Here is a 24,768-nt window from a genome sequence, read left to right as displayed (position 1 = left end):
GTATGGCCTTATCACACATGCAGTGAATACCTATGGATTGATTAAAAGGTGGAAACTTGACTGTTTAAAAAGTACTCGAGCAGAACAAAGTACTACATTTGAATGAAAAGTTATTACAGAACCTGTCAATCCTAAGTCACATTCATGTGCCCAGCTTCCATTGAATTTTAGGAAAATAACAGGATAGCTTAGGTTTAATACCTACTTAAACTTGGAACACTCAATAGAATTTGAAGGGTTAATGAATTGATGATACATTTTAACCAAGATTAGTATTTCAACTCTTAAAACAAAATTTTAAAACATCAAAATTGAAATATGTGACTGGTTTGGCTTAGTAATTAAAGCCTCAGCCTGTGGACCAAAGGGTCTTGGGTTCGATTCCCAGTCAAGGGCACGAACCTGGGTTGTAGGTTTGATCCTGGTCCTGGTGGCATGCAGGAGGCAACCACATCGCTGCTCCCCCCCTCTAAAAATCAATGGAAAATATCCTGGGGTGAGCTTTTTTTGTTAAACATTAAAGTGTTTTGAGAATGGTGCCATGTAATGATTTTTCTAGTTTTTATTTGGAATCCCACATGATTTTCAGCCTATTCTATAGTACATTTGAAAGTCCTCTCTCATTAAGCATTAAAAAGTGGTTTGAGCCCTGGCCAGTTTTTCTCAGTGGTTAGACCATCGGCCCGCGGACCAGAGAGACCCGGGTTCGGTTCCCGCTAAGTGCAGTTTGTCCCCGGCCCTGATTGGGTCGTGTGGGTGGCAGCCACTCGATGTGTCCCTTTCACATCGATGTTTCTCTCTCTCTTCCTCCCGCTCTATCTGAACAAAAAATGAAAAAATATCCTCAGGTGAGGATAAAAAAAAAAAAGTGGTTTGAGTCCTGGCTGGTTTGGCTCAGCAGTTAGAGCATTGGCCTGTGGTCCAGAGAGACCCGGGTTCAGTTCCCGCGAAGGGCACATACCTGGTTGCAGTTTGTCCCCGGCCCTGGATGGGTCGTGGGGGTGGCAGCCACTCAGTGTGTCCCTTTCACATCGATGTTTTTCTCTCTCTCTTCCTCTCTCTCCCTCCCACTCTGAACAAAAAATGGAAAAATGTCCTCAGGTGAGGATTTAAAAAAAAAAGTGGTTTGAAGAATTAAGACCTATAAAGACAGTTTTTACATTATTTATATTAAAGACATTGCCTAATTGAATTGTAAGACACTTAGCACTTTTAACAAGAGACACTCAAATGGAATAGAATGATTGTATTCTACATGCTCTCAAGGTCTTTTATTTTACATTCTTCTAATGTTTGCCTTCAGATATTTTTCTTGGCATTTAACATTTTGTGATTTAACATATTTGGCAACTTTTTAAATGTTTTTTGTTTTTTAAATTGAACAGTGCATAAAATTACTAGAAAGACTTTTCAGGAACCCATAGAAAGCTGTTATTAAGAATAGAAGGATGAGTTACCAGTTTTATCTATTGGTTAAATGTCAACAGATCTAGCCTGCTGCTTGTTCTTGAATGGCCCATAAACTAAGAATGATCACATATTTAAATGGTTGGCCAAAAAACAAAAGAAAAACAATATTTTGACTCATAAACTTGTAATATGAACTAATTTTAGTACTCAAAAATAAAGGTTTGTTCATTCATAGTTAAGCTTGATGGCTACATATTGTCTGAGGCTGCTTTCAGGCTACCATGACAGAGTAGTTGTGATTGAGACTGGCTTCTAAGGCCTAAAATACTTATTTTCTAGCCCTTTACAGAAAAGGTAAATCATCCCCCTAATTAGATGATCCCTAACATTCCTTTCCAGCCAATTTCTGTAATATGTATTCTACGATTGAGCAGCCACTTGGAAGTTTTTAAATGTGAGCAGAGCAGAATAAAGGAATTAAACATTTCACAGGGGTAGAGAATGGAGGGATGAATGTAAGTAAGTAGGAGAGGAGATGAGGAGAACATTTAGAGGCAGAAGAGGGGAATGGTGGTTTTGGTTGGTGTTTATCAGTGTTTGATATTAACAGATCTTTTGCTGAAGAGCAGTGGTTCTCAACCTTCCTAATGCCATGACCCTTTAATACAGTTCCTCATTTTGTGGTGACCCCAGTATAAAATTATTTTTGTTGTCACTTCATAACTAATTTTGCTACTGTTATGAATCGCCATCGGAAATATGTGTTTTCCGATGGTCTCAGGCGACCCCTGTGAAAGGGTCATTCGACCCCCAAAGAGGTTGCGACCCACAGGTTGAGAACCGCTGTTACAGAGGAATATAAAGGCTATGAAAGCAAACTGTATATTAGGTATATTCAGTTCATATAAATATGAGAAGTAATATAGCTGAAATCTTCTATAGCTCCCTAGAAGCAGAGAAAGGATTCTTTATGTATGTTTTTTGTTAGGGATAGGGATACTGCCAAAATTATAATCTCTCAATTAATTCTTCCGTAGTCAACGAGTTTCCCAGATTTTTATATCTGTCCATATGTTTTATAGAATGTTTTAGACCTCCCTTTTGGATCGCTCTTAACGTCTGGTCCCCCAAAGTTATACGAGAAACCAGTAATTCAGTTTCACTTGTGATTGTTCTCTTTCTTGTTTGGTTCATGCATAGGGAATATATAGCATGATTTGGCTATAGTTCTTCTTTTGAGTTTTGAAGGTAACACCTCACACTACCTGGAAATTCGATTGGTTCTTAGTCAATTGATGTGCAAGTGTTTGACTACTTTTGGTAAGGGAGGAAGCAGGGTAAGGTGATGTTGGCAACATTAAGTCTAGGCAGATAGTCCCATTTAAACATTTATAATTGCTACAGTCTCTGGATATTGGCATTAATTTGTTACTTATTCTTTAAGATTTATGTTTCCTTGGAAGAACAGTAAACTTATTCTAACCCAAATTCAGTCTACTGTTCAGTTTCTGAATAAAGAGTAAAGGAATTGGGTGTATTTTGAATGTTACTCTTTTCAGCAACTTCAGAATATTGGCATGCTCCTTAAACAAGTTTTCCTTGGTGCACTGGCATTTATGGTGGTAAATACCATTTTTAAAAATCTATGTGCTATTCTTTTTTATTCTCTGATCCACTAAGGAGTAATCTTTACTGTCAACTTTATTTGTTCTTATTTTAAGCAGTAACTTCTTGTTTTTATATTCTTTGATTTTGGAGAGCAAGGCAATATTTATCTGTGGAAATAATCGTTGTATAAGCTTGGCTTATGTTCTGGGTCTTCATTTTTTCAAAGTTTTGAAAAGCCAGATTTAAAAAAAAATGTTTCAAGTGGCAACTTTTTTTTGTATTTACATTCTTGAAGAAGTAGGCCTTTTTGGACCATCTTCACTTCTGATATCTTCTGAAAATGAAGTACATCATTTAAAAATCACCCAGCTATACATTCACTTTAATGTTACATTTGAATAACATGTTGATGTTAAACAAGTATATGATCATTTTGTATACATGTAATTTGCTCTGCCCAAATTTTAGTGTTTACTTTCCATTTAATTTGTGTATCAAAATAAAAATTCTAGAATAATGTTCATCAGAATTCATACCCATGAGGTAAAATTAAAATGTCAATTTTAGTCCCCAGTAGCTGCACAAAACTGCCTTATGTGTTTAAGAAAATATTATTGGTTTCTGGAACTCTTAAGTCTTTTCTCTTTTATATCTGATAAAATTGAATTTGGGCTTTTGCCTTTCTTCAAACTGTATAATACATTTCTTTATCTCATCTTCTAGGAAGTGAAGACATGGTTAGTGATTGTCCCAAAATATATAGATTTTTCATTCCTGAGATGGAGTATGAGTATAATGGCTGGAAATATGAATTCAAGGCTTATTATTATCTTTAAAAATGAAAAAAACCCTTATTTGTCCCAGATTCTTCAGTTTTCTCTCTGGAAATTTTTTTTTTATTTGTTTGTTTGTTGTTTTCATTAAAGTTAACTTAGGAAACAAGAATCAAGTGTTCTCCATTGGCTATTTCACTTACACAAAATAAAGCCTTATTTGATTATACCTTTGCTCTGAACTAGCATAGCTTGCTGAGTAGATAAGGGAGGTATCTTTGCTCTTGGCTGTTGGTACTTTTGCGATTTCAGTTTACCAACCTATAGCTAACAACAACCTGTTTGCTTTTTTTTCTTTTTTTTTTTTTTTTACAGATTTATTTCACAGAGCAGTGTATTTTCTTGTCCTCCAGGGGAACTTCAACATGGAGTTGATTTTGTTCTCTAAATTTTTATTGTTTCCTAATTAGTATTTACATGCTCAACTGGTTGTTTTATATTCATCTTATTCAGATCTTTCACTAATGTTCTACCACCACTTCCTTCTTTAATTTGAATCTTAGCTAAACATCAGCCCTGGCTCAGTGGTTAGAGTGTCAACCCACGGAACAGAGAGTCCCGGATTCATTTTCCGCTAAGGGCATGTACCTCAGTTGCAGTTTGTCCCCAGCCCTTGTTAGGGTTGTGTGGGTGGCAACCAGTCAATGTGTCTCTCTCAGATCAATGTTTCTCTCTCTCTCTTCCCTCTTCTCCCCCTCTCCCGCTCTGTCTGAAGATACATGCAAAAATATCCTCAGGTGAGGATTGAAAAAAAAAACAAAAACGAAAAAAAATCAGACATTTACTTGTTAGTGTTATTACCCACATAAGATGTTGATTCTTTTCAGTAGTAGGACTGTTAGCCTAGGGCATGAGTTCTTAGAATAGTATTTGGCTTTCACGGGAAACATCCACTCAAATGCTCTAGAATGCCAATTCCTACAAGTTTTCCTAAGCAAGGCCAAACAAAACAGAAAACCCCTCAGCTCTTCACATCTCTAGTCTGATGATAAATTATTTTAATATCAGGACAATACTTCTAAACTTCCACTTACAGTGTCACGTATTAGCATAAAATTTGGCTTGTTGGTAAGCCAGTTGCGCACCTTTGTTTTTCAGAAGCCAGTTGTTATGAATGCCATGGACAATTTCACTACGTGTTTGTTTGTTAATGATTTTATTCAAGCTAAAGGAATGGATTATTAAAATTAAGTGTAGATAATACAGAATTCAGGTCAAGTCTGAAGTTAACAATAATTTAGGCTCTTCAGACTAACAAAAAATGATTTTGAAAAGTTAAATAGGAAGATGTCTTTTTTTTTAAGTTTACTATATTGATTTTTAAATTACTATCTCCCAAATCTTGCTTAGTAATCAAATGTGCATAAGAGAGAAGTTAGTTACAAAGCTAGAATTAGTAACTCCTTCTTTAATGACGAATTTGTAAATCTGTATACTCTTTCATATCACCTTCAGATAGTTAGTCAGTTCGGCAGGAGCAGAGACCAGATGGAAATGCTAATGGGATGTAATTCAGTGTTTTTGTGTCATACAGCCTGAGAAATGCCAGTGGCCTGACAGCAGCAGACATTGCTCAAACCCAGGGTTTCCAAGAATGTACCCAGTTTCTCTTGAACCTCCAGAATTGTCATCTGAACCGTTTCTATAATAATGGCACCTTAAATGGGGGCCATCAGAATATATTTCCTAATCATGTTAGTGTGGGAACAAATCGCAAGAGATGTTTGGAAGATTCGGAACCCTTTGGAGTGAAGAAAGCTAGAACTGAAGGTGAGACCACTCTGTAGGCGGGAAAGAGCAGACTTGTTTTCTTTCTTTAACATGTTTTCTTTTTTATGGTTGAAAGCACCTCAAGATGAGACCTTCACGTAAGGTGGTACTATGCCTAGAGGATTCTGGTACAGTGATGGTGGCGTTTTTCCTGTATTGCTACTTTGAAGATTGGCCATTTAACAAAAGGGGAGATATAAGAGGGGGCAGTTTTGACAGCTCAAATGTAAATGTGTGTGTATAACTTTACTGCACAACTGGGTTTACCTACTATGCATTAGAAAGATTTTTCTCGTTTGTTGTACCTGTTGGAAATATAACTTATTAAAAAAAACAAAACCTGCCCCTGTGCCTGATTTTTTTTTTTGTTTCCCGTAAATGTCCCTGAGCGTATAACAATTGTTCTTGTAGTAAAACATAGTTTCACAACTGGGAAGGCAGATGCTTGCTATCTGTTCCACTTGCACTGTGATTTGGCCTCAGCTTGTCTCCGTACCCCACAGTGTAGTGTGTAATTGTCACAAGGTATGGTATGTCACTTTGACATTGAGGACTTAAATATCTAAGGTAAGTCAAGTTTTAGGTATTCTTCCACTTTTTCATCTTTATTTTAAAATAAAGAGTTATTGCAAATAATCAGAATCAGCTAGTCACTCTTTAAGTTAAAGAAAAACAAAACCCTTTTATCTAGGAAAAAAATTATATATATAAAATAATCAGAAGACAAATTAATAGTTTGGCAGGAATATTTAGCTGACTTATACGGAAGGAAATTTAGAGATGACAATGAAAAGTAATCACTCTGAAATTATTGACTCAGATAAGATTTCCTAAAAAATACTAAGGTGTGTTTTGTGCTCTTTGGCTTTAAAAAATAAATAAACTATGCAAGTATAGTAGGAGAAAACCCTGGCTAGAGGTTTTAGTTGATTTTAAATTTCATGTGGGTCAACATTATCCTTTTTTCAGTGCTTTGTCTCTTTGAAGTATACCCAGACCAAAAGATTTTGGGGTTTTATTTTTTACTTTTTCTGTGACAATAAAAGTTGTATCTAGTTCATAACTTTTAAAATCTTGGTCACTATAAAAACTTGATTATGTGACTTTCGTGGAAATGAATGTATGAACTTAAATGTAATAACTTATCAGATTCGTAGCATTTTATAAGTTAGTTATGAGCCTAATAACCTAAAAGGGGTTATAATGAAGCACATGGAGGTATATCTCCACTTTAAAATGGTGTTTTTTAATGGTGAAGTGTTACTCAACATTGTAATTTATTTGTAATATGTTTCAGTATATTTTTTTCTAATGTATTTTAAAAAGCTCTTTAAGAGCATCCACTTTTTAAAACTATTCTTTTTTATTTAATGCCTGATTAATATTTTGGAATGGTATTGAGTTAATTTCATTGTGCCCTCATGCAAGAATTGTGTCTGTGTCCATGTATGTAGGTTTGTAGGATAAATTTTAAATTCTGTCTTTCTGTGTTTTGTTTTTTTTAAAGAATTGTCAGTTAACATTCTAGTAAGATGCAGAAATGTGCCTAAGAGTTTTTAAAACTAGTTTCTGAAGGTTTTAAGGTGAGCTGATTTGACCAATATCTCACTTTTAAGTGTCCTAAAAAAGCCTTTCCAAGGATTCCTGAAACTTGGATTTATATGTTCTAATTTCTTTTACGACACACATTTGGTTTGGAGCATTATGCAGATTTTCAGGGGGGTTTATTTTTCTTCAGACAAGGTTTCATTTTGGTGAACCAGGGTTAGAGATTCACATCTTGCACACTAAACTCACCATGCGGTGTTCCTAAATTGCCATCCTAACATTCAACCCGAGATGCCAATTCAGAAGAAAATGTCCTTGACACCTGGCATTTGTTTAAGTTTGCAGGTAACAATTATGCAGACCTAAGGTTGAGCACTGATCCACATGTACATGAAGTGATAATATTCGTTACCATCACAGGAGAAATCATTGCCTGACACCAGATGAACTTGCATAGCTCCTTTTCCAGTGTTAATCATTTGTCTACTGAGCATTATTTTAACTATTCCCTAAATTTTCTAATACTCCATTTCTTGGCAGTGGTCCTTAGATTGTCCTGCATGTCACTTAAGAATGTGTGTGTATAAATTCCTGTTTGTAAGCAGAGCTAGGTGTCTGCATTTCACCCTCACGTCTGCCACCACACTCTTCTCTCTGGGAAAGGAAAAGGTTGTTTTTGTTTACCAGAATGTTCTAAATGAAGTTGTTCTTGGCTTCCATAGCTCTATAGTTATATTTCCATTTTTTATTTACCAGTGTTTTAATACACAATTTATTTGCCTTGGTTCATTTAATTTCTGACATCTTGTTCTGATTTACCACTTAAATATGTAAGCTTAAGTCTTTCCTCATTCTGGATTTTTTTTTTTTTTTTTTCACCAGAGAACATACTTGGGGGGGGGTGGGGGGATGGATTGGTCTTCAGTAGATCAAACCTGCAACCCAGGTATGTGCCCTGACCAGGAATTGAGCCGGCAACCTTTCGGTGCCCAGGGCAATGTTCAGCCAACTGAGCCAGTCCAGCCAGGCCTGAATTCATTTTGTAGTAAGTTTTTGGTTCTCATGCCAAAAAGTATTATTTCCCTAGTGTAACATATCCCTATAAAATGCTTTTTAAACTGCACACGTGAACGTATTTGGAAGAGTTAAAAAATTTTTTTTCTTTTTTGAAGTACAAATTTGGCTTTTTCTTATGGGCACCTGAATAATATATTGGCTACATAAATGCATAGTCTGAACCAACTCTTAAAAATGTGCCGTAAAATTCACTCTTTAATTCTTTTTTTTTTTTTTACTTTGGAATTATGAACCTGAAAGTTACCTGCTCTTCTCCACCGAGAGTAGTATTTCTGCTTTCAATAAAACATTTACAAATATTTTAAGGTAATTGGAGTGATTTTTCCCTCGGAAACTATTGATGTAAAAGAAGTAAAGGGAATAATAATGTTGACTTTTGTACTGCTCGAATATAAACTGTCCTTTGGAAGCACATTGTACTACAAAAATTTCATACCTTAAAATATTTTCCATTGAAGTCCTTCACGCCAATATCAAAATGCATGTTGGTCAGAACATAAACACAATAGATGTGGCCATGAACATTGGAGGGTGAAATCCATTTATTTGAGCAGTTGATTTCAATGAAAAGTATTTTGAGATAATATTTCTCAATATAAGATTTTGTTAATTTGTGATGGTGTAAAGAAATATCTATGGAATTAGGTTTGGTTCTCTTCCCCCACCCCCTCACTTATAAATCATTTGCTCCAGGTAGAATGGCAGATGGACTTCAGCTGGAGCAGCTTTGTAACTATATGTTTATCAGCATTCCTAGTTAATCTTCAGGAGTAACACACAATACAGTTATTCATGTATTTCTTGAGAGCTGTTGTCCAAATTATTAATGACCCTGGTTAGAAAAGAATGGCAGTTCTATCCATGAGAGCCTTGTATCTTTCTAACCGGTAATTTTTGGAGGGGTGCAGCTCTAGAGTCTTCAGTGGAGAGAGGCACTGTGAGTTACAAACTTACTGAGTAACTTACAGTTTTATTTTGTGAGATGGTTGCCATAAGAAGTAGGTTGTGCTAGTACCGGATATCAGATGTTAAGTTTACCTGGTTTTGTTTTAATCAAATAGGTATATTGACCTTAGCATTTCATACATGACATGTAGGTATTTAATAAAATCTTTTTGGAAATTTTCTTCAACATGACTCAGTTTAAAATTAGCAGTGAGAAGTTTCTCGGCACACTTTTCAACCTAGATGACTTAAAGAATTTTCATTTCCTGTTGATTCATGTTGACTGGGCTTAATTACTTGGGGGGGGGGGTGTCTTAATGCATTTACTAATGTATATTAGCTAATTGTTTAAACATGAGATTCAACAAATCCGGTTTTTAATGTTCCTTCTAGTTCCAGGTGTATGAAAGAGGTGGAGTGTCATATAAAATACTTTAGTTTTTTGTTTTTAAAGATTTGACCAGAGTAAGAGAACACCTAATTGTGTTAGAATAACAAATGTTTGTTTTGGCTTAATCCTTAAAGACAAAGCATTTAATATCTGAATGGATTACACTTAACCAAGCAATTTCTATGATTGCCACTTTCACTGTTGTAATCTTGAATTCAGCAAACCTTGTGTGCCTCATCTGTCCCCAGCAAATATGGCTGTGGTGTGCATCAACCACTCACTCACCTTCAGGATGGTCTGTTTCACATACACCTTTTATTACGTGTTCTTTTAACAACCCCAAATCCCTCCATAGCGTTTGTTTCCAGCCCTGTCACTGCTGCTCCATGTCCTTTGCATCTCCAGTGTCCTACTGTCTTGAATTTTCTCACCCCCTGGTCTGTGCAGTTGGGGCAGTGTCAGAGTTCCGAAGGTTACCTTATGGTAGAGCCACCTTCCCAGTGGCCTTAGGATACTATTTTTAACAGGACATTTCTTTTCAAAGGTAGTTATTTCCGTTCAATGTGCTCTATAGAACAGAATAGTTCTGATTAGTAATGGCTGCTGGAAAACCAAGGAAACATTTCCCTCCTGTCTCAGTTTATGGGGAACAGATGTCAAAGTTCCCAGTTCAGTGGAAAGACCACAGAGGTGTGAGGTGTCCTGCCCTCGCCACTGCCTCCTAGCGGCAGTAGGTCAGCACCTGGGAGGGACCTGAGACTTCCACCTTAAAGATGTACAAGAAAGATCACTATTTTGTAACTCCAAGCTTCACTTAAATCCACGGTATGAAACTGTTCTGCAGTTTTTACACGTCTATTGGTGTCTCCAGTATGGGGTATGTCTAGGGATTTAAAAAAAAAGTCTTTCCTACATTTTAAACTACATTCTTATAGTTTATGTAGTTTTAGAAACTCCCTGAGAACTGGCTTTAGGGGTTTTATTCATCCCTTGAGTTTTAGATGAAAATACAAATACAGGCTTCTGTTGTCCCGGGCACCTTCCTGAATGGAGCATCTTGGCTCTGGAGGTCAAGGATGATAGGACTTCTTGGGCAGTGACTGCCTGGGGGGGAAGGAAGCTGGGTGTTTTTTGCTTATCTTTGGAGCCAATTCGAGATGGTTTTCCATCATGTTGAATGTGTACTAGAATCTTCACAACAAATACCTGCTTTGGCAGTCAAAAGGTAAGGACACTTGTAAAAATATTCAGTAAATGGCCCTGGCCGGTTTGGCTCAGCGGTTAGAGCATCGGCCTGCGGTACAGAGTAAATGTTTTTATTAGCTGTGGAAGTAAATAGGAAAATAGGAAGGGAAGGTGCTCTTCCAAAACAATAAAAATTTACAATTTTGGAAGACTTCTGAAATGTTTTATAGGCCACCTTTCTCAGATGCATCACAGAATATTTGAACAGTTCCTTTGGCCATGGTGATAGGTATGTGTGGGAGAAAGTGCCACAGGTGACATCTGTGGTTGGAGGAAGAATTTAAGTCCAGACCCAATGTTTCTAGTATTCTGAGAGGCCAATTTTAATTCATGACTAATAAAATACAATTTTAAAAAGTAATGCAACCTTTAATGCCACCTTCTAACTAGCACTCCCTATTTGCAGGTGCTGAGAATAAAGAAGTGGAGGTATTAGCATGAAATAAATTACCCGAGGTTCAGGAGCAGCTGGGTTATCAGCCAAGTAGTGAGGTATCCTTGCCAATATTTTATGGGAACAACTCACTACAAAGATTGTGTATCCACAGGGAAATAGTTAAACTCTAGGCTGTCTGCATTAGCATATGCTTCCCACATTAAAGAGTTTGACTACCAAAATATGAAAGCCTTTGTTCTTGTTCATTTTCATCCTCTATTAATGAGAAACTATCTGCATTAACAAAAGGCACATCCACTAAATGAGACAGTTTCAGAGTAGTATTTCTAGTGTACTGGATGGGCCTCTAGTTAAGGGATGCATTTTTGCTTTAAAATGGCTTTGTGCCCCTGCTCCTCTTTATTTACACATTTTTGTTTTGAATGCCCTCAAACTTCCTTTGCCACCGATTCTCTGGCCCCCTAGTGGCAGGTCTGCCTTCATGTCCCACTTCCACTCAACTGAAATGGTTGTGATGCTTTCGATTTTACTGGTTACTCTAGTTATTAATAGTGTTTGCTTGCTTTCTGTGTTTGTGCCTTTTCTGGCTAGAGAATAGGTTTCATTGGTTGATGTGGGTACTATTCTAGGCACAGGGCTCAAAGAATGAATTGACAAATATCCTTTTATGAAGATTGTGGGGGTGGGGTGGTCTTCATGTCTTATCTGGCCGATTTTTTTTTAAAAAACCTGCTTGCAGATCTGAGATTGCAGTTATAGCCTACCTGCCACTTTCCCCAAAGAACACTAGCACCTGAATTCCAAAACAAAACCAGACATTGTGGCTACTTAAAGCTGCATTGTATCCCCAGTTATGTTTTTCTTATTTATAAGGACATTTGTGGTTTTGCCATGATAGCCTGCACTAGTTCTCAGTATACTGCCCGATTTGGTTTATCAGGCACTGGGGAGTTCAGAAGGGGGAAAAGCAGACCCCATGCTGACTGCAGGTTTATCTCTCAAAAGACTGGCTGAGAACTCCCTGAAGGTTGTGTGGATTCTGTCAGCTGGATCCTGGAACTCCCCTCTTCAGTCACCCTATCCTCCCTTTTAAAGATGGTTTATTTTGCCCTGGTCGGTTTGGCTCAGCGGGTGGAGCGTCGGCCTGCGGACCAGAGAGTCCCGGGTTCGGTTCCCAGTAGGGGCACAGGCCCCCCGCCCCCCTAAAAAAAAAAGAAAATAAAGATGGTTTATTTTACCACTGATCTCTTGAAAGTACTGTGTTTCATAGTGAAGACAGAACCTTGCCAATCACTGATTTTGGACCTGTGGAGGATTACAAAAAGCATTGAGTGGAAAAGACTGAAATCCATGGTTTACTACCTCTGGTTTTTCAGAGCACCTCTATTTGTAAAATGTTTTTAACCTCATACCTGTGCAGACTTCTATTTTTTTCCAACCACACAAAATCACACTCTTCTATTTCTCCCACGCACTAATTCAGAATGTGTGTTTCTCTTTCATAAAATTACATTATCATCTTTGGTTTCAACAGTTAAGGGATTAATCTGGAAAATGTTCATTCCTATATGAAAATGATTTGTGTGCCTCTGAAACTAGAAGTAATTAAAGTTTCAAAGTTAGGGTTAGCGGTCTCTGCTTTTAAATTATTTGAAAGAAACATTTAGCACTAAGTTTTTACTTATTTGTTGTATATATTTTTTGACCCAAAAGTAATGCTGGTTGTTTATCTGAGTAAAGACCAGAAATGTGCACACAAGTACCTTTGTAAGGATGTTAATTTAATTATGGTATTCATGATAGGAAAGAAAACAGAAGCAACCCTGACAATAGCAGGGAAGTTGGTGGTGAGTGAATTATGATACAGCCATACAGTAGATTTTCAAATTTAAAGATTCTTTTCAACATAATTGATGGGATATATTCATACCATGGTAAATGAATAAGAGCAAAGCATAAACATGATTTTTAGGATCTGGTTTTGAGAAAAATACATGCTTGAGATGAGCTTTGTCTATATCAAATGAGAGTGGCTGCTCCTGAGAGGTGGGGATTACTAGGTTTGCAGGAGAAGCGTTTCTGCACAGAGTATGTAATACTTGCAGGAAAAGTGATTAAATGTGCATATTAGCTTTTCTCCAAGATACGGAGAATAATACTTTTATAAGAAATGTACATGCAGCTTCAGCTCCAAATATCTTGTAACTAAGACTACTTTCCCCACCCCCAATGTTATTGTATTTTGAAGCACGGGGGTTAATGCCATACTGGGACAGTATTGACAGGCTTGTTTTGAGTCTTAGCTTTTACCTTACTTTCTGTTACTAAAATTAGTGATTTTTTTTTTTTTAATTTGAGGATTACTTTGGTTTTTATGGTGTTACTGAAGAACTGTCCTAGCATTTCTTTATTGAAAACAATTGAACATTTTGAGGCATAATATAGAATATGCTGAATTAAATATATATTTGTAAATGTATCTGGATTGTAATTTATGTTGTCCAAATAGCCTTAAATGAGAAGTTATGCCATCAATTAAGTCTAGTATATATGTCTTAAATTCCATGGCTTTTCATTGAAACTTCAGGAAATGTTTTATACTGGCAAGTTTCTCGGTAGCGTACTAAGTTCATTCATCTGTAGATTATGAAATTATTTGATAATTTGGGAATGTTCAGTGCTCTAAAACATTTGCCTTAGAGTCTTTTTGTATGTACAGGGAATCTAAAATTGCCTTTGTTTCCTATGCAGCTCAAAGCTCTGATTACTCCATGCCACCGGTGAACAGCGAGACAGAAGACGATGCTGACAAAATGCACGTCGATAGAGAGTTTGCTGTTGTAACAGGTGGGAGTGGACAGTGTCCCGTTAGCTGCAACAACAGTCCAATGGTCGAAGACACCACACAGCAGAAGGGTGGTTCTGTTGGACCAAAAGAAATAGAAATATATACTGTTTCAGCAATGCAGACCCCTTGTCGTTGCAAGAATCAGTATGCATATTATTTCTAACAGCTTCTTTCAAACGAGTTTTGCACTTTGTTGTCTAGTGTTTCAAAGAATGTTATACTATAATTTGCATATCTTGGGCAAGTTTGTAGATACAAGGATAAGTGTTTTTGGTGCATACTATGGATATGAAAAATATAAGTGCAATCTTTCTACTTTGATTTTAAACTTTTGCTTAATGTGCCTTGTTTAATTTTAATAAGGTTTTGCATTTTTTATTTTCTGACCGAGGACTTTGGGTGAATATACTGAATGAACAATCTATTGCTAGTAATCTGAAAGTGATAAAAGCAAGAAGGATGATTCTTAACATTGAGAACTCATAAACATTGTGGTTTTGACTTCTAACCAGTCATCCAGTACGGAATCTGTCATTTGATACTCCATGGTGCTCTGGTTTCTGTGCCCTAGTAAAATGCTGACCACATGTCTCACAAAACACATTCTGCTCACTAAAATTTTAATATCAATAGTCGTTACCAATTTTTAGAAGGCAAAGGCTCATTTTCTTTTGGCTTGTAGAATAAAGATTTATCCATTTAGTTACTGTTTTTTCTATCATTCTTTGATTTAAGTGAGCATGAAAAGTTCTTAACCATTTTTTTTACTGCATTAATATATTAGAAATAGATAACTGACTTTTTTTTTTTAAATCCTTACCCAAGGACTTTTTTCCATTGCTTTTTAGATTGAGGGAAAGGGAGAAAGAGAGAGAGAAACATCAATGTGAGAGAGACACATCGATTGGTTGCCTCCCACACAACCCTCGCCGGGGCCGGGAATCAAACCTGCAACCCAGGTACATGCCCTCGACCGGGAATCGAACCTGCGACCCTTTGGTCCACTGCCCGACATTCTAACTGCTGAGCCAAACTGGCTAGGGTGATACTGACTTTTTAAAAGCTTTTTTATTAAGTCTTTATGCTGAATTCTTCACTGGGAATAAAAGATTATATATTTTGTTTCCCAGACTTACATGAAAAAATTTCTGTTCAGTAAAATGAAAAGAAATATGTACATCTTTCTAGAAGTTACAGAATTGTTATGGGTGGAATCACATTTTTGCCAGATAATTAAATGAAAACTCAAAGCCAGATTTTTTTTTTTCTTAATGGAATTGCTATATGCTTTTAAAAAGGCAGAAGTAATCATTCTTTAATCTTCAAACATTAACTCCTTGGGTTTTCAGGTTAAATTTAATGCCAATCTTGAACATAACATTAAAAAAGCCATACTTTTTTCAAGCCCAGCTCATCCCTTATACAGGTGCCAAGTAAGCATTCCCATATTTTCCATCATTTTATTTACAACACTATCTGACTGAATAAACAAAAATTTTAAATTGCTAGAGATTACTTGTAGTAGATAGCAAATGGGTGAGAGGAAAATGTGAATCCTGAACGGCAGTTTGGAACAAAATACAGGACAGTGTTGTAAATGACCAGTGGTATGTGAGTCCTGGCCAAGCAGGGTTAGCCAGTCTCTAGCATGTCTGCTGTCTGCATGCTCAGTTTTATTAGATTTTCCATAATGATATAAGGTTACCAACTAACCTTGATTTTGAGGTTGCATACTGGAACTGATTTACTTTAATTGAGTACTAAAGGAAAGCATTACACACACAGTGAACATTAAACAAACAAAAAAAAGAGAGTCTTGTTAACTCAGATTTCTGAGACGATGCTCATTTATTTACCTTTGCAGATCCAATCACCTAAGGATAGAATTTTCATCTTTGTTAGTATACTAGTTATATGTCTTAATAACTATCAAAATTGCCACCATATCCATGAGTTTTATCACCCAGGAACAGTTGTTTATACTTTTTTAAAATGCTCTGGCTGGTTTGGCTCAGCAGTAGAGCATTGGCCTGGGAATCAATGAGTCGCAGGTTTGATTCCGGTCAAGGACACAGACCTCCGTTGCAGTCCAACCAATTGACGTGTCCCACCCACGTCAGTGGTTCTCTCTCTCCTTTTCTCTCCCTCTCTCCCTCCCACTATCTGAAGATAAAAAGAAAAATATCCTCAGGTGAGGATTTAAAAAAAATCCAATATAAACATTTCCCTGGAACAACTTGTTTTTTCTTTTATTTTACTTCATGTTTAGTTCTTGGACACTTGTTCTTCAGCCTTGAGTTTTAACTAAATAGAAAAGCTGTCATTTAATTTTTTTTAATTTTATAATCCTCTGAAGAATTTATAGCAATTATTAAACTATGAATGTCACTTAAATGGCCAGAAAATTGATGATTAATGGAATGTTTAGAAGATATTTTTGTTTATTGAACAAGCTGTGATATTTTTGTTGGCAGGGAGATTTTCAGGACACACAACAACCTGTGTTTGGGTGCAAATCAGAGGTCTGTAGATAGTGAACCTGGAAGTAGGCCCCTCATGGGGAAAGTCACACTAGGTGAGATGTTAGAATGGGTCCTCATCTGTTATAACTCAGCTCTTCTGTGTTCACTATGATACCATGCTTTACTAGCGCAGAACTTTGGGATAAAATTTAATATTATCAAGCAAGACATAATTTTAGATCATTCTCTGTACTCTGCTGTGAATTCCTGTGAACATAGATATTAACTCTCTAGTTTTACTTATATAGAAAAATACCTTGTAATTGCCTTTTCCCATGTGCCCAAGTGTTTTGTGATTGACATTTTTTGTAAGACATCCTTCTCTTAATGGATGCAGATTTAAACTATCAACATAAGTTGGTTTTGAAAGTGGAACCTTGGATTTCATAATCACCTTAATTGCTGAACTCAGAAGAAACTTCAGAACTGCTATTGGCCCAAGACTGTATGCATGAGAACCACTAGTTCCTTCCTGTAGGCGCTGTGCTCTGTACTCTGCGGAGCTGCCACGTGGTGTTCGGCAGAAGTACTGCATAGATTCAAGTGTTCTAAGGAAAAGCGGTTCCTTTTCACATTCTTGTGTGTGCTTTCTTGACTTGTGAGGGGTGACACTGTCTCATCTAGTCCGAGGAGCTGCCTTAATTCACCTGCTTCATAACCGTTTTCCTCCTCTTCTTAAGAGCTAGAGAAGTTTGTATTTTATTTCAGCCCTTTGTGGGAATCCTTACATTCAGTTTTGATGGACTTTTTTAGGAATGATTTTAAAAATGATTTTCTGAAAGTAGTATTAAAATGGGAAGGGTTTTTTTTGTTTTGTTTTGTTTTTTGACGGCTTTTCAGTACCATTGGTATTTTTCATGCAGTATATTTGTCAACTTAAGTTTTTTAATTTTTCACTCCCCATCACTACTGAAATTTATAAATGTTTCTTTTCTTACCAGGCAAATACTACTGTTGTGTTTTATTTTTAAATCTGTGTACAGTTTTTACTTTGGAAAAGGATCTGATTTGTTTAAGAGAAAAGAAACTAAATAGATCCTTTAAAATTGTAGCAGCAATGAAGCATTTTATAGTTTCTCCTCCCCTCTGGTTCTGAATTTTGGTGACAGGTGTATTTCTTAATGCAGATATGAAAAACAATAGCTCCGTATCGAATACATTGACAAACGGATGTGTCATCAATGGACATTTGGACTTCCCTTCCACGACTCAGCTCAATGGGATGGAAAGCAGGAATGACCAGTGCTTAACAGGATCTAATGGAATTAGCAATGGATTAGTTCCAGTACAGCCATTTTCGAGTAGCCAGGGTTCTCTCTGTGTTAATGGGACTGAGGAACCAGAAAAGACCATGAGCATTAACCCTGAGATGTGTGGTTCTCTGCACTTGAATGGGAGTCCAAGTAGCTGCATAGCTAATAGACCCACCTGGGTGGAAGATATTGGGGAAAATTTGCACTATGGACATTACCACGGGTTTGGGGACACTGCTGAAAGCATCCCTGAGTTTAATAGTGTAATAGAGCATTCCAATTCTGTGAAGGTGGAAGAAAGATACGACAGTGCTGTCCTGGGTACCATGAACCTTTACCACGGCTCTTAAAGACAAGTGGCCTGGCTCTGTCTGGAAGCATTATTTCTTCCTCAGAATACTACTAATGTAGCATCAACTTAAAGGAATGCCACAACTTGTCCTATTTTTTTGTACTTCAACTTTCTGAAAAAGTAAACTTGTATTTGACGAGTTCCTAATGAGTCCCAGTGAATGCACGAGTAGGGCTTATCTAGTGTGTAGGCGTTTCGTCCATGGATAGCGGGCCTCTTAAAAGATGCACTTTTAGAATTTAATTTTTCTGCTGCAAATCACAGTATTTCTTTTGAATACTTTCACCATAAATGGGCATTTTTTCCTTGTACCAAATTAAGTTTTATCTGATGAAGATAAATTGGAGGCAGTCAATGTGGTGCTTGGTGATTTGACTCTTTGCACATGGGCATCATTTTGGAAAGCTTGCTTTTGCTCATTCCTGCAGAATTTTTGACAGAAGACAGCTATTTCCCTGTGTAAGGTCTAGTCTTACAAAGATTACTTGCAGTGATTAGTATAAAGAAAAGAACATTTTTGTTTTTCAAAGTCCTTTCATCGAAACTTCGCAACTTGCCATGTGAAGGTTTTACTTGTAGATACACACAGTGGTTTGAACACATAAGTTATGTCTGTTCTTTCATGATGTAACTCACTCCTTGGGTTTCATTGAAAACACATGCAGCCTGGGACTGACTTCTGAGTCATTGTTTTTATTACGTATTTCCTACTTTGTCTCTAGAATTTTTACCACAGTTAACGGTTTCCTTTATATGTAGTGGAAGTCATTATTTGTAGGAACTGTCAGGTCAAAATATTTAACTGACTATTCTGACGTATATTTTCTTTTTTCCTTATTTTTGTTTTTTTTGGGGGGGGGGGAGGGGGTCTGCTTTAAAATATATGCCACTATGTATATCCAGTAACCTGAGAGAATTTTGAATCTCTCGTAATAAAACTATGTTAAAATTATGGTTTTATAGAAATTAGCTTTTATTTAGGTGACACTGGTTACACTGTGCAAATATTGTAATGAATTTTTACTTTTCTGATTTTTGTAATAAAAATTGGTGAAGATAAAGAAAATGTCAAGTGAACAAGCCACTGTTCTAGAGTGTTACTAACATTTTGTTTCTAAACTGTCCTTTACAAATTGAATAAAAAACTCTCACACTCTATTTGTTCCTAGGGTGTGGTTTCTTTCTAGGAATGAGCGGGGAAGGGGGGTGATGTCCATGGATGGGAAAGAAGGTAGAAGTTTAATATTGCCTTTCATTTGCTTGTAAGATTTAATTTACTCTTCTGATTTCCACCATGTAGTGTTTTTACCACCTTTGGTTTATACTCTACTTTTATGGACACTTTGTCTGTCTGGATCAGGGGTGAAGGAAGGGCTGGTAATAACGTGCTGTCAACCAACAGTAGTTATTGTCCTTGCATTATTTTCAGAAGTGACAACAACTATAATTTACTGAACTTCTTTAGGTCAGCAGATAATAGTGAACATAAATCTTTTTAAATTTTAACATACTTAGTAACTGACCATTCTGGCATGCCTAAATATATTATTTAAACCACTTGTTACTTTTTGCATATTATTGTAAAACTTAAGAGATCAAAATGAGGACACATTAGGCTTTGGAAGTATCACAAAAGTCACTCTCATGAGAACAGAAGAATCTGCTTGTGTCTCCACCACCTTCTCCAGTGCCCATGACGGGCATCAGTAATTGAGCTCCTAACCCAGGTGGCCTTAGAAACCGTTTTTGTTTTTTTATGCTCACTGAGGATATTTTTTCTATGGATTTTTAGAGAGAGTGGGGGGGGGGGAAGAGCAATATTTATGTGAGACATTGATTGGTTGCCTCCCACAACTGGGGCCAGCGATCAGATCTGCAACCCAGGTACATGCCCTTGATGGGGAATCAAACCCAGGACCCTTCAGTGTGTGGGCCGACGCTCGAACCACTGAGCCACACCAGCCAGGGCTGGAAACCCTTTTAATAGACTGATCTGAGAAACCTTCCCCATACCAAACGAGAGATGAAACCTAATGCCATTTATTCCCTGCTTGACAAATTTTTAAAGGTATTGCAGAGATTTCCTAGTTAATACTTGTTTAAAAACCTTAAGTGAATCTTTAAAATATGCTAAAGTTCAGAACACTTGGTTTGTCTTGGAAGTTGGACACTATGACTGCTGCTTTGGGATATAAAGATTGCATGGAATCTGTAGGAGGATAGTGTCCACACTTAAGTGCTTATTGATGCAAAGTTTGTCATATTGTGGCTCACAGTTGTTGACATTAAGTTCTTGTTAGAGATACATAAGGAAATTATGATGGGATTATACCATGCCTGGAATTTGCTTCAAAATAATATAGGAAAGTGAGTGGAGATAGCTCAAATAAGATTGGGTATGAGCTGATGTTGACACTAGGTACATAAAGGCTCATTATTCTACTTTGTATATATTTGGGCAAAAGTTTTTAGTTAGGATTATAAGAGAAAGAATATTCTATACTTAAAACATTGTGGACATCATTTTAACACTGATTAAAAATAAGCTTATGGTTTGCTGTGTTTAACTCACCAAAATTAAGTTCATGCTGAAATAGAATAGTTTACTGGTTCATAACTTTTTGGTCTGAAGACCCTTTTAGGTGCTTTTTTTTTTTTCTTTTTTTCTGATCCTCACCTGAGGATATGTTTTCATTGATTTTAGGGAGAGAGAGAGAAACATCGATGTGAGAGAGAAACATTGATTGGTTGCCTCCCATATACACTCCGACCAGGAATTGAACATGCAACCTTTTGGTATATGGGGCAATGCTCCAAGCAACTGAGCCACCTAGCCAGCGCAGGTGCTTATATTCTTAAATACTAGTGGCAAACAATTGGAAAATGAAATAAAAAATTCATTTATGGTAACACCCAAACCATGAACACCTAGGGAATATATCTTAAGAAGAGTTCAAGACCACTACACTGAAAACTATAATATATTGCTGAGAGAAAAAAGGCCTAAATAAATGTTTTGGTTGAGGTACTTAAGAAAATCTGGCCCCATACAGATATGTAATTGAGGACGGGAGGAATATTTTAATAGCCTTTGGAGTTAATCATGGCTATTTGATGTAACATCAAAACTACAGTGGCAGTTTCTTTTTTTCTTCTTATTTTATTTATTTATTTATTTGTTTATTTATGTATTTATGTATTTATTTATTTATTTATTTATTTTTGTTACAAATGTTTCTCCACAGTGGTATATTCTTAAAGGCTAATTGCAATGTTGAATCAGAAACCAGTGTCAGCCTGGTTGGTGTGGCTCAGGATTGAGCATCATCCCATGGGCTGAGAGGTCCAGGTTTGATTGTCGGTCAGGGCACATGCAAGCTTGATCCCCAGTAGGGGGCATGCAGGAGGCAGCTAATCAATGTTTCTCTCTCACATCAACGTTTCTATCCTCTCTCTAAAAAAATCAATAAAAACATTTTAAAAAAAGAAACCAATATAGCCCGGCCGGTGTGGCTTAGTGGCTGAGTGTCAACCCATGCACCAAGAGGTCACCAGTTCAATTCCTGGGCAGTGCATATACCCAGGTTGTGGGCCGGATCCCCAGTGAGGGCATGCAGGAGGCGGCCAGTGAATGTTCTCTCTCATCGATGTTTCTATCTCTCCCTCTCCCTTCCTCTCTCTCTAAATCAATAAAGGAAAAAAAATTAAAAGAAACCAATATAAATAAATTTATTGTACCCAATTACATTAAAACTGTTTATCTTGCACTTTGAATGGACCTCTAACCCTTGCTTGATTTTATAACATCATGCATTAGATATTTGGAAAATATTTTTTTTTTTTTTATCCTCACCGAAGGACATTTTTCCATTTTTTGTTCGGATAGAGTGGGAGGGAGAGAGAGGAAGAAGAGAGAGAGAGAAACATCAATGTGAAAGGGACACATCAAGTGGCTGCCACCCGTACAACCCAACCAGGGCCGGGGACTGCAACTGAGGTACGTGTCCTTAGCGGGAACCGAACCTGGGTCTCTCTGGACCTCAGGCTGACGTTCTAACCACTGAGAAAACCAGCCAGGGCTGGAAAATATTCTTTAATGAGTTCTGCAGCTCTTCCAAATGTTGCAGCATTCCATTATTTAACATTAAAAATCACATACCACTGACAATCTCATAAAAACCGGAAGCTGTCAAGCACATGGTAGTGAATACAAGTTTTGCAACATTCTCATTTTTGCTTGAAAGCTCAAGTTTCATCAGTGGCTACAAATACTGTCAGTTGCTTTCCTTAAAGTGGCAGACTCACTTGGTTAACTTTTTAAAATCATGTCTGCCAAACACTCAAGTCTTAATAACCATGGTTTGTCAATCACTCTTTCAAATAAAAATGATGTTTCCAGAAAAGAAAACTAGTTATTTTGTAACACAAAAGCCAGACAAATGCTCTTCCTGGAGGCAGCCATTGTCCTTTGTGCATACTTCTCACTATCATACAGAATGTACTCAGTGGTTGAGATTTAATAAAATTATTTTTACTGCATCGAGGACATTATTAAGTGAAAAATTTTAAACTGCACAAAAGAGAGGAATATGGTAACCAAGACAATTGTTGCTAAGGTTTTGACCACTGCTGATGAGCCATTATTGCAAGTGCAAACAGGAAAGAAGGCAAAGCACATCTTGGCAATATACTTATGACCTTTTGGGTCCCCTAAAATGGCCTGAGAACCCCAGGGGTCTGCAGATCACAGTTAAGAACTGCTTGAATAACTGCCTTTAGTGTTTGGAGCAATGAGATTTCAGTGATTGATAAATGCTGGGACTCTAGAGGGGTGTTCATTGAATTACTCTTTCAGTTTTTCTCTAGATTGATTTTTCTTTTTTTAAATGAGGACAGGTTCCTCCCTGTCTACCACACTTTGTTCATATTAAACTCTAGATATCTATGATGATGAGTAGAGGACCTGCTCCAAATTCCTTTAGGCAGTTAGGGGAAGATCAAAGTTTCTTCCTGAGTCTTTTGTTTCTTAAAAAGAACCATCTTGCCCAGCCTGTGTGGCTCAGTGGATTGAACGGTTGTCCCAGGGACTGAGAGGTTCCGATTCCATTCCAGACAGGGCACATACTCGGGTTGAAGGCTCGATCCCCAGTAGGGGGCGTGCAGGAGGCAGTTGATTGATGTATCTCTCTCACATTGATGTTTATCTCTCTTTTCCTCTCTCTATAAAAAAAAAAATCAATAACATATTTTAAAAAATAATAACCATCTTAAGACCTGACCAGTTTAGTTCAGCGGTTAGAGCAGCAGCCCTTGGACTGAAGGGTCTTGGGTTCGATTTCCGGTCAAGGGCACATACTTTGGTTTCGGGTTCAGTCCCCAACCCCCAGGTTGTGCAAGAGGCAACTAATCAATGTGTCGTCTTTCTCTTCCTCCTCCCCTTCACTCTATCTAAAAAAATCAATGAAAAAATGTCCTCAGGTGAGGATAAAAAAATAAAAAATAACCACCTTAAAATAATCACAACTCAAAAAGGCCTTTTTTTGTGGTAGCAACCTGCTTCCCTTCAAATTCACACAAACGAATTTGACTCAGACAAGGGGGATGTTTATGGTGTCATTTTTTTTTCTTTTCTTGGCTACAAATCATGCAGGAATGAACAGCTCTGTGCAAACTTCTCTTTGGTTTTGTAGAGTGGGGAGCTAAGATTTGCTTAGGTCTTAGAAACCTAGGTCTTAAAAAGTCAGAACAGCTGCTTTGGTGGATAACCCTGAAGTTAGGAATTCAAAATTTAGATGGTGATTTTAAAGTGAGAATGAGATGAAGAAAGAGAAGCTCACAGGTGAAAGGGTTAAAGAGGCTTGAGGGTTGGGAGGATTCGGGGTGGAGAAATGGCATCCTTGGGACATCTGTTATCCCTCTGGGACCCATCAGCTGACAGGAACCACACGGTAATTTAGAGGGAAGTGTAATATAAAAAATGACTATCATGAGAGAATAATTAATTAGATAGCTGGGAAGACAATTCTCAACGTGCCAGGGCTGAGGGCGAGGGCTTAGGAAGTACAAACTGGGAAAGGGGTCCCTTGCCCAGGCTGCAGACTGAGCCTCGTGGAGCAGCTGTGGTCCAGCCCACTGGATGGCGAAGTGTCCACAGACCCAGCAGGCAGGGAGCATGTTTCTGTGGTGAAGGCAGCTGAGGTTGGCAGGGGCACCCAGAGGTCACTGCTGCCAGCACCCAGGCCTGGAGTCCATGTGGGAGGGTTACAGCGAGGTGGTCACCAGGCCTGGACTTCAGTGTCACCGAGGGAATGACTGTGGGACAGAGTACCCTAAATATCCCACCACCACCACTCACACAGGCACGCACACGAACACATCGCCAATGAGTGTGCAGTAGGGGCAAGAAAGTGCAAAGCAGCACATCCCAACCAAGAGGAGACCTGTCCTCCTGCTGTGTCCCCTGGTGCCCTCCAATGACCAAGCTTAGTGTCATGCCCACGGTGGAGGAGAGGAGCTTGGGATTCTGTCCATTATCACAGAGCAGTGCTGAAGGGGAATTCGGATTTGAG

The 24,768-nt window shown here is 37.6% G+C and overlaps 1 protein-coding gene across 1 annotated transcript in view; it reads left to right on the top strand.

The window, feature by feature from the left end:
- ANKRD10 (ankyrin repeat domain 10) overlaps positions 1-19,318 on the top strand; it is a 36,708-nt gene extending 17,390 nt beyond the window's left edge. Inside the window, exons 4-6 of the mRNA XM_036249871.1 lie at positions 5,386-5,621; positions 13,976-14,071; positions 17,722-19,318. Of these exons, the coding sequence (XP_036105764.1) occupies positions 5,386-5,621; positions 13,976-14,071; positions 17,722-18,197 (808 nt within the window). The 3' untranslated portion in view covers positions 18,198-19,318. The remainder of the gene's footprint in view (positions 1-5,385; positions 5,622-13,975; positions 14,072-17,721) is intronic.
- Positions 19,319-24,768: the final 5,450 nt, after the last annotated feature.

This window comes from Molossus molossus, unplaced genomic scaffold (assembly GCF_014108415.1).
Source record: "Molossus molossus isolate mMolMol1 unplaced genomic scaffold, mMolMol1.p scaffold_m16_p_9, whole genome shotgun sequence".
In the NCBI taxonomy this organism is placed as follows: Eukaryota; Metazoa; Chordata; class Mammalia; order Chiroptera; family Molossidae; genus Molossus; species Molossus molossus.
This window is presented reverse-complemented; position numbering and strand designations above follow the sequence as displayed.